Source organism: Camellia sinensis, chromosome 8 (assembly GCF_055761805.1).
Source record: "Camellia sinensis isolate YWXY chromosome 8, ASM5576180v1, whole genome shotgun sequence".
Classification (NCBI taxonomy): domain Eukaryota; kingdom Viridiplantae; phylum Streptophyta; class Magnoliopsida; order Ericales; family Theaceae; genus Camellia; species Camellia sinensis.
Window position 1 is genome coordinate 110854837 of NC_138968.1, and position 16898 is coordinate 110871734.

General features: G+C 38.4%; 1 protein-coding gene across 1 annotated transcript; it reads left to right on the forward strand.

Annotated features, from left to right (window-relative positions):
• Positions 1–7934: 7934 nt before the first annotated feature.
• On the forward strand, positions 7935–14541 carry LOC114271407 (serine/threonine protein phosphatase 2A 57 kDa regulatory subunit B' beta isoform). Its single transcript, XM_028213027.2, has 2 exons — positions 7935–9481; positions 13801–14541. Exons 1-2 carry the CDS (start codon positions 8339–8341, stop codon positions 14119–14121), a joined length of 1464 nt encoding a protein of 487 aa, XP_028068828.1. The 5' UTR covers positions 7935–8338; the 3' UTR covers positions 14122–14541.
• The last annotated feature ends 2357 nt before the right edge of the window (positions 14542–16898 follow it).

A 16898-nucleotide genomic window follows, 5' to 3' on the forward strand; every position in this document is an offset into this window, starting at 1 on the left:
TTGATCTTTTCAGTTGTCACCTGAACCAACTCGGGGCCAATTAGAGCTTTGTCTCCTACTTCAGTCCAACATATCGGCGATCTGCACTCCCTTCCATACAAAGCTTCATACGGCGCCATGCTAATGCTGGCTTGATAACTGTTGTTGTACGCGAACTCTACTAATGGCAAATGCGATTCCCAACTTCCCCGGAAATCCAACACGCACAGTCTGAGCATGTCTTCGAGTGTCTGAATCGTCCTTTTCTGTCTGTCCGTCGGTCTGGGGGTGAAAGGCTGTGCTAAATCTCAACTCTGTTCCCAAGGCTCCTTGTAGACTCTGCCAAAATCTAGAAACGAACTTCGGATCTCGGTCTGACACAATGGACATCGGCACACCATGAAGCCTAACGATCTCATTCATGTACAATTCGGCAAGTCGGTTGGCATTGAATGTAGTCTTGACAGGCAGAAAGTGAGCTGACTTAGTAAACCTGTCGACTATAACCCAAATGGAATCCATACCTCTCTGCGTCCTCGGCAAACCCACTACGAAATCCATGGAGATGTGCTCCCATTTCCACTTAGGAATTGACAAGGGTTGAAGAAGTCCTGCCGGTCTCTGGTGTTCTGCCTTCACTTGTTGACAACACAGACACTGAAATACGAACTCGGCTATCTCTCTTTTCATGTTTGGCCACCAAAAGGTCCGCTTTACGTCCTGATACATCTTGGTGCTCCCTGGATGAATGGCAAACTTGGAACTATGGGCCTCTTGCAAAATCTTCCTTTTCAACTCCGGTACGTCGGCCATGCACAATCTTCCTTCAAACTTAAGCACTTGATTCTCTATAGTGTATCCCGGCCTCGGCTTGGTGACGAATTCATCAATTACCTTCTTGAGGAATTTATCCTCCCTCTGTCTGGTCTTCACTTCCTCAATGATGGTCGGTTCCACCGAAATTGCTGTCAGGCATGCCAAACTTCCAACTAACTTCCTGCTCAATGCGTCGGCTACGGAATTTGCCTTACCTGGGTGATACTGAATCTGTATGTCATAATCCTTCAGTAGCTCGAGCCATCTTCTCTGCCTCATATTTAACTCTTTCTGAGTGAACAGGTACTTCAGACTCTTGTGGTCGGTGAAAACTTGGCAAGATGTTCCATACAAGTAATGGCGCCATATCTTCAAAGCAAAAACCACGGCAGCTAGCTCCAGATCATGGGTGGGATAATTCTTTTCATTGGGCTTCAACTGACGAGACGCATACGCTATGACTTTACCTTCTTGCATTAACACGCAACCCAAACCTTTATGTAAAGCATCACTGTAAATCTGAAATTCCTCATTAGCCGATGGTAGTACCAGAACTGGTGCTGTGACCAACCTCGTCTTCAGCTCCTGAAAAGCCGATTCTCTTTCATTGGTCCATTCATAAGCTGCTCCCTTCTTGGTTAGTTGTGTCAATGGCACTACAATCCTCGAGAAATCCTTCACAAACTTTCTGTAATAACCTGCCAAACCCAGAAAACTACGAACCTCGGACACGTTGGTCGGCGTCGGCCAATTCACAATGGCTTCAATCTTACTGGGGTCAACTGATATACCGTCCTCATTAATCACATGTCCTAGAAATGAAATGCTGGAAAGCCAAAATTCGCATTTACTTAACTTGGCGTACAACTTCTTATCTCTCAAGGTCTGTAGGGCAAGTCTCAGATGATTCTCGTGCTCGCTCGCACTCCCGGAATAGATCAATATGTCGTCGATAAAAATAATGACAAACTCATCTAGGTACGGCTTAAAGACTCTGTTCATCAAGTCCATGAATGCTGCTGGGGCATTGGTTACTCCGAAGGGCATTACCAAAAATTCGTAGTGGCCATATCTTGTCCGAAAAGCAGTTTTCTCGATGTCCTCGGCTTTAACCTTCAACTGGTGGTAGCCTGACCTAAGGTCAATCTTGGAAAAGACTCGTGCTCCTCGTAGTTGATCAAGCAAATCGTCAATTCTAGGCAATGGGTACTTGTTCTTGATGGTCACCTTATTAAGTTCTCTGTAGTCAATGCAAAGACGAAGCGTGCCATCTTTTTTCTTAACAAATAGCACGGGTGCTCCCCACGGTGAAGTGCTCGGCCTAACAAATCCTTTGTCCAACAATTCTTGTAACTGCGATTTCAGTTCTCTAAGTTCAGCTGGGGCCATTCTGTAGGGTGTTTTGGAGATGGGTTGTGTTCCTGACAGGATGTCCACGGTAAACTCTATTTCCCTGTCGACAAGGTGGCCAGGCAACTCATTCGGAAAGACATCGGGAAATTCCTCAACAACGGGTATGTCGGCTAACTCAACATTTCCATTCAAATCACTTAGTATACTGCATAAATAACCCTTACATCCTTTTTGGATCAACTTGTAGGCCTTCATGGATGAAATTAAGTAAGGTGGGGGTACTACTCCTTTACCCTGGAAAATGACCTCGGCTAGATCTGGGGTCTTCAGCGTGACGCTCTTAGTAACACAATTAATGGATGCGTGATTCGCTACTAACCAATCCATCCCCAATATGACATCGAAATGGGTCATGTTCAAAGGCATCAAATCGACTAACAACTCTACACCCTCAATCATAACAACACACGCCCTATAAATGGATGCAACAATCATGTTTCTCCCAGATGGAATAGACACAGATAATACATAATCAAGGGGTTCTAATTCCCTATCCAACTTCTCGGCGAATAAGGTGGATACAAATGAATGCGTAGAACCTGAATCAATCAATACGTATGCATCTTGAGAACAAATTGAAATGGTACCTGATACCACTGCTTCAGCATTCTGGGCGTCTCCTGGCACCAATGCGAAAACTCGGCCCTGTCTCGCCTGTACTCCCCCGATGTTATTCTTCTGTGCAGAGCCCGAGGTGCTTCCATTCCTCTTCCCATCATCGGTCCTTGTTTTCGGGCAGTCCTTCACGTGATGGCCTATCTCGCCACACTCATAGCAAGCTCCTGTTGCCCAACGACAAACCCCGAAATGTAGCTTTCCACAACTCGCGCACATCGGCTTGGCGTTACCTTCCTGATTTGAGTTGCTGGAACTGTCTGTGCTCATTCTCTTCTTGGCATTGAACGGAACTCGGCGATTATCATAATTCTGTCTCTTCCTCTGACCCTCACTTGAACTCTGGTATCGGTTTAAATTAGCTTCAGCCAGGATGGCCTTGTCCAGTACTCCAGCGTATGTCGGCATATTGAGCATGTTGACCCTGTCTTGTATCGGTCCACGTAACCCACTTTCGAACTTTCTCGCTTTTCGGTATTCGTCGTCAACCATATGGGGCGCATATCTCGCTAATTCGGTAAAGGCACGATCATACTCTGCCACGGTCTTGTTCCCCTGTGTCAGATTCTGGAACTCCGTGGTCTTTCGGTCTCGGACGCTAAGGGGAAAATGTTTGTTGTAGAATAACTCCAGGAATCTGGCCCAAGTCAAACCCGGATTACTTTCTCGAACCATCATCCACCACCTGCGGGCGTCATCGTCTAACGTGAACGCTGCCAGAGATACCTTCTGAGCGTCTGTACTGGGGAAAATTTCAAACAGCTTCTCCATTTCTAAAACCCACGCCTCGGCTTTCATTGGTTCTATGCCCCCTTGGAATCTTGGCGGTTTCATTTTCTTGAACTCTCTGATCAGGGTTATCGTGTCGTTCCCATACAAAGCCTGTTGTAAAGGCACTTGTGGCACTGGAGGAGGTGGAGGCGGAGCTGCATATCGGCCATTGGTCTGCTCGACCTGGGTAGAGGTGGTACCAGTATCCTGTGGCCTCGGTTGTCTCAGTTCACGAACCAAGCCTTCGACTAACCTTTCCAGTCTCTCCAACCTATCCTCGGAATGATCTCGGCCAACTGGAGGTCTACCTCTCCTCATGGCGCTGGGTGTGGAGGATGTGACACTTAGAACAAAAGAACAGGTGAACGTGTATGCAAGAGACTATGATCATGTTGATGTAACAAATTGTTCATGCCAAGACGATGCACACCTTTTCAAGTAGCAAGCAACATGATGCAATCCTAACATTCTTCTAAGGGACATCCTATGCTCTTTAGGACTCAAAGTGTGTGAATAACGTACTATAAGGATCTTGTGCTCTGATACCATTCTGTCACGCCCCCAAACCGCCCCTAGTAGTTTGGGTGCCGTGATGGCCAGTAATCCAAGATTACCGAAAGCCGACTTACAAAGTCACACACAATCAGAGTATAAAATATGGGGCTTACGAGTGCGGAAGCAATATATATACATATACAGAATCTAAATAGTCCATGAGAGCCGTGCTTAAGTCCAATGAATGACATACATCTTTACAAAGTCTTACAACTTAGATACAATAAGGAAATGAGATACAAAACACATCTTGACCAAAAGGCTTCTCAAGCCGACGTATACAAGTACAAATGAAAACAAGCCGAGAAGCATGATCTTCAAGACGGTACAAAATGATAATCCAAAACATGTCGGCAATGCACCCAAAAACACATCGGCATCACGTCTAGGCCTCAATGCCTTCTTGTTCGTCACCTACATATATATAGAGAGGGTGAGCTTGGATACTCAGTGAATGATATTAGAAATAAAGGTTTTTGCATGATTGATATCCAAGATTTCTTTCAAAACAATACATAGCATACTTTACAATCAAGAGGGAAATCAAGTTCATTGCCGGCCTTTCAAGTTCTTGGATGTTATTACATCTACATATTACAAGTGCGATGACATATCAAGACAAGAGTGCAGTTGCATTATAGTCCCCTGCAGCTAAGGACTTTCAAGACAAGAGTGCAGTTGCATTATAGTCCCCTGCAGCTAAGGACTTTCAAGACATGTCATCAAAACAAGATAGCGTTTAATAAGCAAGTAGGGATAGTCATTCATGCTAAATCAAGTACTTTTCAAAACAAGGCAAGACGAGATTTATGAAAACAAGTGTAACATAGCTTTATTAAAAATACCACTCACTTAGTTTCTTCACACGTCGGGGTCGAGACAAGCCCAAGTCCTACAAACACAGGGCAAAGCCTATTGAATGCACCTTCAACAAGTTTCGTATGTACACAAATGATTTCGGAAAACATGCTGGGCACCAACCAGGTCTAGGCCGAGGTTCCACACCTCCTCGCCGAGGTGTGTTCCCGAGGGCCACATGCAACGAAAAGAGGTCGGGAAACTCTGGGTTCCCCTCTGTTGATGAACATGAAGAGCATGAATGTGGAAACATGAAAAATATGGATGTTCAATCATAATCTGTCATCACAGATCTGGGGTTTTCGTGCTATGAGTTTGAAAATATGGACCTGGGTACCCGTACTTGGAATTCTTGCGGAAACAAACACAAAAACATGATTCTTTATGCAAGCTTTCGGATCAAAACAAGACTTTTCTTGAAGAACACATGAATGTCATTTTCTCTTTCTAAAATCGAGTTTCAAAACGATGCATGGCTTACAAATCATTTTCAATCATGCAATGCAATAACATAAACATAAAGAACATCATAAGCAGATCAAGAATCTAACCTTAGAACGCGGATCTAACGGTCGGATCTCTAGGAATCAAGCTTGAGGATCTACTTCTCACTCTAAACTCTTTCTCTTTCCTAGAGCTTCTCTCTCTACAAGACAAGGTTATGACACCAAATGATAGTTTTCTATACCCGGTTCTGGGGTTAACCCTCTGCTGAGACACGTGGCGGCGACTGGTTGGGTTCTACCTGAAAAGGTGGCTGACAGGCCAGACAAAGCGTGATGGAAGGGTGTTCAACAAGCAAAGCGGTATGGGCTCTCTGACGGGCTATGACATCGGCTAACAACAAGGCGTATCTAACAAGCTATACGGAATGGCACACCGGCAAGGGGTGACATCGGCTAACAAAGGACTTCGGCAACTAAAGTGACAATGACCTCGGCTAGGAAGGACAACACTTGACTAAGCTGTGCCACATCTTGGCCTAGATGCGCCACACCTCGGCCTAGGTCATACCACTCCAGGACGAGATCACTTGGGTGCAAGGTAACATCTCGGCTAATGTGGTCAAGGCAAGGACGGAGGTCGACAAGGGGTTCCAAGATACTTCTACTAGACTAAGGATGACCTCGGCTTGGAATAACATCGGCTAGTATAACTCAGGCAAGGCGTGACCTAAGTTTCACATCAAGGAAGGAACAAGACAAGCATACTACACTTAGACAAAGCACAAGGCTTCAAAACAAGGCATGGATCACATTAACTCAAGCGAAACAAATCACAACACACACATGCAACCTTAACGAATCATAATCACACAGATGCTCATGAACATGATGAGAACATAAAATGTGGGTTCCTACAAATGGAGTGTTAAAGTACAAAACCACAATGAGCTCCTATAATTGAACAAAAATAGGTCCTTGCATATATGAATTTGTTGAAATCAGCACTCAAAATCCATGAAATGCACATGTATGTATGACATGTTCATCTTCTCTACATTACTAGCTCAATTCTTGCATAACTCTACTTAATCCTTTAGAATTCATGTCCTAAATACCATGATTATACAATCTAACTGTTGAATCCTTACCTTAACTTCTCAATCAAGCTCTAGATGGTGAATTCACTAAGATTCCAAACCAAATCCTTGAATTCCAAGCTAATTCCTTTGTTTGCACTTAATTCTCTCTTAGTCCCTTTCTCTATATGTTTGAAGTCTCAAATATGGTAAAATGAGAATGTGAGTGATGCTCTATAATCAACTTAAGCCTTATATATGCTTGATTAGTGGTGATTAGTTAAAGTTAATCAAATGGACATTAATTATTCTAATTTAATCGCTCCGAATCAAATTTCAATCAAACCTACCATAAAATTCTAAAAATTCCAAATAACACATAAATCAAGTCAATTTCGTGATCGAATACCGATAAGACCTTCAATTCGCATAACAAAACAGAAACACAAACAGATATTCCTACAGTAAATAAACACAAATAATGCAATACACATGCAATTAATTTAAAATTTCATCTCAATTACTCATTAAGCATGCTTAATCACGGTTTAATAGCTAATCATAGTTCGGGATTGTTACACTACGCGTCACCTTCTTCTTGTTGTAGTTGATGTGGTGGTAGTTGTTGTTGTTGTTGGTCAACATGAAGTTTGACCGATTAAGGTTTTGATGAGTATGGAGGTGGATGGATTGGTATTGTGAGATCAAACCCTAGAACCAGAGAGAGAGAGAGAAGAGAGAGAGAGAGAGAGAGCTCAAAGGAGTGTAAGAGAGAGAAATAAAACGCGTGAAAGGCAAAGATGGTAAAGGGGTATTTTGGTTATTTTGTGGGAACTTATCCTTAAAAGCCTAATATTTCATACTATGAATTTTTGGCGAAAGAAAATTCAAATTTTATGAACAGAATGCCCAATAATTTAGCTATATCAAATTAAACAAAATAAAAATAGAAACAGAATAAGATTCAAATTGTCAAGAATAGTTATTCTTATCCAATGAATAGTTTAAAAGCAATCAATTGATTTTTCTTGGGGAAAAAGGAGGTTGGCTATTTTAAATTTTATTGGTAGTCATCATATAGTTCTTGAAATCCATGTTAATCTATATCTCTTTATTTATTTTCATTTGTTGAACTTTTTATTTTAAAAGTTAACAATATTAGAAATTACTATGTAAAATATAAATGAAAAGTTCTAGGTTAAGGATTTGAGAGCAAAAAAATAAAATAAATTAAAAAATTAATGAAATAAAATATTATATTTAAATTATAATATTTTTTTTATAAAAATTAAAAAAGTCAAAAAATTCACCACTAACAAAACTTTTAAACCTCAAAAATAATTAAAAAAAAGTAACCCACGTCCCAAAACGAAGGCATAATAACCTTACTTAACTAAAAATTTCTGAAAAAATGAATTATTTTGATATTCCCAAAACAAACGCAGCCTAAACTGCCAACACTTCCGACGAAACAAACACGAACACGCGCTCACTGTCTTTCGCTGATGTCTTCGGATCTCTCTCGTGAGGTAATTTTTCCCCTCATTTTCCTGTTGATTTCCTGAGAAAATTATCTCTCTCTCTCTCTCTCTCTCTCTCTCTCTATATATATATATATATAGAGATATATACACACACACACGCACATATATCTGTATTTACTTCGTACACCGATCGATTTCTAGGGTTTCAATTGTTTGATCAATCGCTCCGATGATCATTGCATAGAACGATAAGCACATACAATTAAAAAAAAAGAAAAAAAAGATTAGTCTAGGGTTAGTGTTAGAGAGTAAAATAGTCCCAATCATGTTGAACAAATTCATCAAACGTGGACAGCGTAAGGTCCCCAAATCGGAAGCCATTGAACCCCCCACATCGAACCCCCAACCGAGTGTGACCGTGAACCATGCTTCCCGCTCCGCCGTTGGGCCTTCAGCTTCCAATTCCAACTCACAACTTGTATCTGTGTCTGCTCCACCCACTTCTGGTGTGGTTGAAATCTTGCCCATGTTGAAGGACGTCCCGTTGATGGACCGTCACGTTGTTTTCATCCGTAAGCTTAAAATTTGTTGCTTTACCTTTGATTTCTCCGACCCGTTGAAGTCGGCTCGTGAGAAGGAGATAAAGAGACAAACCCTTGCGGAGTTGATTGAATTGGTGCAGACAGGGTGGTGTAAGTTGAACGAAACTCTACAAGAAGAGTTGGTTCGGATGATTTCGGTGAATATTTTTCGGTGTTTACCCCCAGCAACCCATGAAAATAGTGCGACCGAAATTGATGAACCGGATGAGGATGACGCGTTTTTCGAGCCTTCGTGGATTCACTTGCAACTTGTGTATGAGTTGCTTTTGAGATATGTTGTGTCAACTGAGTTGGACACTAAGGTCGCAAAACGATATATTGATCACTCATTTGTGGTGAAATTGCTTGATTTGTTTGATTCCGAGGATCCACGAGAGCGGGAGTATTTGAAGACTATTCTGCATCGTATCTACGGAAAATTCATGGTTCATCGACCATTTATAAGGAAGGCAATAAATAATATCTTCTACCGGTTCATATTTGAAACGGAGAGGCATAGTGGGATTGGTGAATTGTTAGAGATTCTTGGAAGTATAATAAATGGGTTTGCGTTGCCGATGAAAGAGGAGCATAAGTTATTCCTTGTTCGGGCACTTATACCACTCCACAAGCCGAAATGTGTTGCCTCATATCATCAACAATTATCTTACTGCATTATCCAGTTTGTTGAGAAGGATTATAAGTTGGCAGATACTGTCATTATGGGGTTATTGAAGTACTGGCCAGTCACTAATTGTGGGAAAGAGGTTCTCTTTCTTGGAGAATTAGAAGAAGTTTTGGAAGCTACACTGACCGAAGAATTCCAACGCTGCATGGTTCCTCTTTTCAGACAGATTCGGCGTTGCCTCATCAGCCCGCATTTCCAGGTTTGAGAATGTTACATGTACTTTATCTGCTGTTATATTATTCCCCTTCTAGGCATCCATGCATGTTGTTGGATGAGTTTATCATTGCCATTCTTTTATAGATTGATGGATTGTTTGATCCCTGTAGTTAACATTTTTTTCTTTTTCTTTATATGAATATAGTTCAGGTAACTTATTCAGGTCAATAAGCAACTAGTTTGATTTGCTGAAAGAATGAGAGTGAGAGCAGGATAATGCCTTAAGGCGGCCTCCTTTTATTTTAGGTTTCTTAGAGATTATAGTTTTTTAGTTCATTCTTTGAAGAAACAATCAAAATGTTTTCACATTGAGTTTTACGAATGCAAATTGAGAGGCTATGTGTATGTTGTTAGAGGACTGCAGGTCATATGTGATCGTCCACTTTATTGCTACCTGTTTATGTTTTATGCTTTTTGATAAGCTTTTTCTTATCTTCTTGATGTTTTATACTTTGCACATTTATTTATGTTTTATATGAACAATTTTGATTTGGCTACTTACCAGTTTGTCAATTTCTATGTTTTTCTTTCCTACTCACCCCCCCAAGGGGTGACTTTTGTACTTCAATTTCTGCTTTCCATCTTTTGAGTGAGGCTTTATGTTTTTTATCTGAGTTGTTTTTGAATTTTGAAAGTAGGCTAAATGAATATTTTTCATCAATTGTTAGCTTGAGATTTAATTGCATGTACATGAAGCAGAAGAAATTAGTAAAATGCATCTACATTCTCTACCGGTTAGGAAAATAATATTCCCACTTATCAATTGTTAGCTCAAGGTTAAGTGTGTACATGAACCAGAAGAAAATTAAGTCTCGTTTGAAAATAGACTATTTTAGTAATTTTTTGACTTTTTATGAAAAGATGTGCAGAAAAATGGAGAGAATGATCTGACAACTTGTGGTGACTTTTTGGTTAAAATGTTATGTTGCCAAACTAGTGAAATGCATATAAGGAATAGGAAAAATAATGGCTCGGTTTGGTTTAGTTTTTGAATCATAATTTGAGTTTTGAGTTGTATTTTGAGTTTTGAATTTTTGAAATGAGTTTTGAAAAAAGAAAATTTATTTGGTTAAGAGTTTTGAAAAGAGTTTTGAGTTTTGAGTTGTATTTTAAAATATTTTGGGTTTTTTTTAAATATGTAAATTTTTTTAAAAAATATTCTTTATATTTTAAATATATTTTTTAATTTGTTTATTTTAAATATTTGATTTTATTTTAAAAATATTTTTAAAAATATTTTAATATTTTAAATATTGTTTTAAAATTTTTTTGTTACTTTTTTTTTTAATTTTAAAAAAAGTATTTAATTTAAATTTTAAATTTTTTTGTATTGCCCATATATATATATATATATAAATCATAACAAATTATTCGGTCAATACTTAAAAAAATAACAAAATATTTTTTCAAAAAAATTAACAAATAAACAATATTTTTCTTCAAAAATAAAAAAAAATATTTCTTGAAAAAAATATTTTTAAAGAACAAAATAAAAAAATATTTTTTTGAATTTAAAAAAAAAAAAAAAGAGTTTGGTTGTGAGTTTTGAAAAGAATTTTGAATTGTAAGTTTTGAAAAGAATTTTGAATTGTGAGTTGTGTGTATGCGTTTGTCCAACCATTTGCTCTATTGCTTTTCTTTTTCCCTGAATTTTCCTTAAACTTTATCTGCTCATTTGTGCACTAATGCGATCAAGGCCAGTTTTCCTACTGTGCGGCATTAGGTGCATTTGTTATGATTATTTGTGAGTTGATACCTATAGGCTGAAGACATTTACTGCCTTACTACTTGGAAGAATTAACTTCGAACTACAAAATCAAACAAAACAAAGGTGGTCCAGTTTGCATTGTCTGCTTACAAATTTAATCCCAATTTGTTGTCAAAATTCTTGGCAAGAAGAATTGATTTTTTAGAAGAGCTGAATTAAATGCAACTGAGTATAAACAATAATTCTTCTTTCTTCTGGAGTTACAGAAGACTGAAACATAAGAATCCATTAATTTTGGTGATAGAGTTGTAGAACTTGTTCTCCTTTGTTTCTCTTTGGCCCTTGTTTTCATTCTAAAGCATCTGAAGTTCTAAATATTCTACCATCTTTCTCAAATAAATTTCATAATAGATCTCTCAATCATAAAACCAAGTTACTTTTTCAAAGCAGTTGTTTCATGTCTTTATCTCAGCACAATTACTCTTGTAAAGTTTATTATATGACACATAATTTATTACCACAATAATTAGTGCAAGTTTAAATATTACTTTTGTTCTTGTATATTGGAACTAGTGTGCTTTTACTCTTTCATCAAGCCTTTTTTTAAAATTTAAGATCCTTATTAAACAAATTAGTAGAAAAACTATTCGTTACTTAAACACATCCAAACTTCAATGGGAATGTCGTGTAGCCTCTTTTACCTCCACTACTCTAATTTTGCAAAGTATTTATAACTAATATTACTTGTAGTATATATATTACTACTAGAGTTATCAAGTTCTTTTAAACTTAAGTTTCTTGAGTGGTTTTCATTAAATAGTTTTTAAAAGTGACTCCCATACCATTCCTTGATTTCATCTTTCTTAACTAGCATTCTTTATATCTTTTTGAAATTTTGTTATTCATACATGTATAAAAGCTTTTTGACAGTCTCCTTTTGTTTTAATTGCTTTTTAAACCTCTTCATTTGGGCATTAAGTTTCTTTAGATGGTGACTCACTTCTGTTAGATTCACCAAGAACCTCTTTTGCTATTTGTTTCTTTAATGCTCATGGCCATCTCACATTACATAGGATTAGTTTTCTCATTCGAAGTCCATTTTCCTTCTTTAATCATTATGTTCTTAAAGAGTGCTAAATATTCACATTATAAGTTCCACTGTCTGATTCTTGGTTACCTACTTCCTTTTCTCTTCCTCTTCCACTCCATGATACATTCATCTTATATCATTAACCTACATTGTGTAATTAGACTCTCCTATTATTAGTTTATAATCCGTATGGGTTCCTTTATTAACTCTACTAATTAGAAAGAAATCTATTTGGCTACTATTGGTTCCACTTTTAAATGTTATTAATTGTTCTTCCTGCTTCTTAAAGCATGTCTTTGCTAGCACAAAGTTATATGTCATTGCAAACTCTAGGATAACATTACCTTCGTCATTTCTCTCTCCATATCCAAAATCTCATCCCCACTATATCTCCTCATATGGTCATTAACATGATTGCCTATAAAAACTCTCTCCGCTTTGATATCCCCTGTACTAATCCGTCCAAATGCTCCCAAATTTGTGGCTTACTGGATTCATCTTAATTCCTATTTGAGGCTCCTAAGCACTAATTATATTTAGTCTCTCTTTCAATATTATTCTATCTTCTTTTAATAACTCATATTTAGTGTCTCTTCCAATATTATTCTATCTCATTTTATTTTAATAACTCTGCTTGTGCCCTGCTTATTGTTTTTATACAGCCTGTCCCAAGCTTGGATAAGGAGGATTGTGTGTTAAGTAGCTTGACAGTGATTTGTAAAATTCCCGTCAAATTTCTTATGAACATGAATCCTAATATGAAATAAAACTAAATCCTTGGCAGAGCAGAATGGGAAAAAGTGATTCATGTAGCTGACCCCACTGGAATGGGACTAGACTTAGTTTTGATTGGTTCACTTTAGTTTATTTACTTTGATCCTTTACAACTTTAAAATTTTTGTCTACAATTGTCCCTTCTCCATTCCCATGTTTCTCTTTTCCAGAATACTGGAGTCCATATTGTACTCTTTCTATTTTCCCAGATTTTTTCCTTACCCATTTAGTTTCTTGTAAACAAATAAGATTGATTTTCCTTCTAATCATAGTATCCACTAGTTCCAGACATTTCTTTGTTATTGTTCTTATTTTCCAAGTTCCTAAGCTTTTCTTACTGTTATGGACTAGCTTCTCTACCCATTATTGTACATTTACTTCTTGCCACACCTGAGCACCAACGTGGCATGTCACTTGGGGAAACGCCCTAGCTAACCCTCGTTCATTTATCACTACACCTGGGCTCCAATGCAGCCATAGGCAGAGTTCAACCTGTGCTTAGTCATTTTCTTCAATTTTTTTTTTTAAACATTATCAGCTATCTTTCTTGTGTGATAAGGAGCTACTTGGAACTAAATATATGATCTTGTGTTTTTTACTTGCTCAGATATGTCTTTGTTCCCATTGTGGTATGGTGTTCATGGTTTGTTTCTTCAATTTTCATTGTGACATTACACAAATGCACTATGTAAGCTGTATGAGCTGTTTCTAAGTCAAAAGTACATGACAGGTAGCAGAACGAGCACTCTACTTGTGGAACAATGAACACATAGTGGGCTTGATTGCCCAGAACCGACAAGTAATTTTGCCACTCATCTTTGAAGCATTGGAGAAGAACATAGAGGGCCACTGGAACCAGGCGGTTCATGGGCTGACTGCCAATGTCCGAAAAATGTTCCTGGATATGGATGCAGAGCTGTTTGAAGAGTGTGATCAGCAGTACGCTGAGAGAGAAGCCAGGTCCAGAGAATTGGAGGAGCAACGCGAGTTGATGTGGAAGAGACTTGAAGAAGTTGCAGCTCAAGCTGGGGACGACATGGTTATTGGCTAGCTGAACAAGTATCAGATTAAACTCTTCTTCCCCTAATTCTGAGCTGATATCCCATTCTATCTGCTCGAGTTGTATGTAGGTTACATAAGAATACTGAGTTATACGACATCAAGAAAATGTAGCAGTGGTTCTCCTGCATATTTTTTTACTCCCCAAAGGAAAAAGGTTCTGTTTAATTACATTTTTTTTTCTTCTCCTTGGCTAGATAAAGCTCGGCTCTTGGATCATTTATTTTTGGTTCCTGGTGTCGGGGTGGGCAGTGTTTTGCAATTTTTTTGTAACGATAAGAATAATAGTGGCTGAACCGGTGGTGGTAACCTATGATTATATGTTTCTGGCCGGACAGTCATTTTCTGATTAGAAAAAAAACAGATTAAAGGGTTGTGAATATGAATATCATTACTAATTGTATTCAGTAAATTCTGACTCTCTTTGGAATTTTTATTTATTTATGGCATGCTGATATAAATCTATTTGTTTCCACATATAACATATACTTTGTTGAATTTCAGTTTTTGTTGATCTAATTAATTGATAATGCAACTGGCTACTGGGTGGCTAAGACATCCATGCATCCGAGCTCTCCGTCCCAACCATCAAGCTCCTTTCAACTTTCTGAAGGGTTCTGGAAGCGTTTGTGGTCCATTAACGCCCCTCCCAAGCTCAAGCACTTTTGGTGGCGGGCTTGTAAGAATCTTTTGGCTTCTAAGGTTAATCTCCATCGACGACGATGCTCACCATCTAAGGTATGCCCTGTTTGCTTGAAGGATGATGAATCAGTGGAACATCTGTTATTTGATTGCCCATGGACTCAAGCTGTGTGGTTCGGAAGTCTATTGAATATTAGAATTGAAAAAGGGTCTGTGGTGAATGTAGCACATTGGACAACTCAGTGGATGAAACCTATGCGCCAGAATGATGACCAGGATTTGATAATTAGCAAGAGTGTTTTTATTGGGTGGTATATCTGGAAAGCGAGAAACGTTTTTTTATTCAATCAAGTCCCTATTAATCCCATGGATACCATTGCGAAAATAACACGGGTGGAATGAGTGCCAAGCACATTGTCAAAAAGGCCACTCTGCTCACATTGATACACCAGCTCCAGCGTTGGTGGAGGCCCAAGGCTGGCAACCTGCACCTTCTGGGGAGTGCAAAATTAACTGTGATGCAAGTTTTAACAAATGCAGAACCATAGCAACCGCTGTTGCTATTATGAGAGATTCAGCAGGACGTGTTATTGATGGGTTAGTCTCCTTGTTTCCAGCTTCATCTGCCTTTGTCGCTGAAGCACATGTAGTGAGGATGGTGACTATGATGGCCCAAGCCTGCGATTTGAATTCTACCATTGTTGAAAGTGACTGTAAAGAAGTTATCCAACTGGGAGTGGGTGAAACAGTGCCTCCGTGGGAAGGTTTGGCAATTTTGCTAGATATTCGCCACGTGGTCAGAGTGGAAAACTTGCTTCTAAAGTGGACTACCGGACAAAACAACCAGGTTGCTAATTGGGTTGCACAAACCTATGCTTGTAATCTTTTGCCTTTGGATTGGGTGGCTAACCCACCTGTAGCTCTTGCTGCTCTTATTAGTGTTGATGTACCCCCTCCTCTTCGTTGATTCTATATATACCTATCGTTCCAACAAAAAAAAAAAAAAATTAATTGATAATGCGTGTACATTATACAGTTATGAGCTAACAATGCACCAATTTCACATTATAATCCTTGGGATGTCAAATAGCTGTTGGAATATTTTCTTAGAGCAATTCCAACCTTCGGATCCGTAGCCTTTTTAGGGTACTAGGTGTGAAGACACTCTTACGAGCTTAATAACTCGAGTTAAAAAGCTATGGATCCGAACGTGTCACGACTCCAACCCACTCCTAGAGGTTAGGGAAATGATCGGTTAGTAATCATAGATTACCTATGGTATCTTAATCAAATCACAAAATATTTATTAAATATCGGGGCCTAAAGCGGAAGCAAAAACAGAAATAATATTGTCCATTGAGCTGTGCATATATGATATAAACCGAAATACTCAAAACATTTATCAACACACTTATAATATATACAAACATTTATCTTATATACAATTCAAGATCACATACATGACTTAACAAAACTTGACAGAGCTAAAGCTTTACAAAACTTGACAAAATAAAGCTTAAAAAAGCTTGGCCAAAAACAAAAGTTAAAGCCTCAACAAAGGCACTTCTTCGGATGGTCTTCACAAAAAAGTTGACTCCAAAGCAAACTCTAATGCAAATCTTCCAGATGCTCACCTACATATATAGGGAAGGGGGTGAGCTAGAAGCTCAATGAATAATGTCAACCTAAAGAGGTTAAATGAATGAGATCAAGAACTTTATAAAAAAAATATTCTTAACATGATCAAAACATCTTTTTAGATATATTTATAATACATAAGGTTCATCAAACCTTTCATAATTAAACACATTACGTGGTACATTCAATAGCATCATACGAAATAAACAGAATAAAGTTCGACAGAACAACCTCAAAGGTTCAAAAACATACAGAATGTCCATATTGGCCGAGCTTATACAGAATGTCCACATTGGAACGAAAACATACATAGCGTCTATAACGGGTCGATTACATACAAAATGCCCATAAAATAATGAAGCCATACAGAATGATCATACATGATCGGAGCCATGCATAACGACCATCAAAGATTGATATCATTCAGAACGTTTATAACGAATCAATAACATATGTCGAACGTTCACCTGCAATTAGGGTCGAGTGATG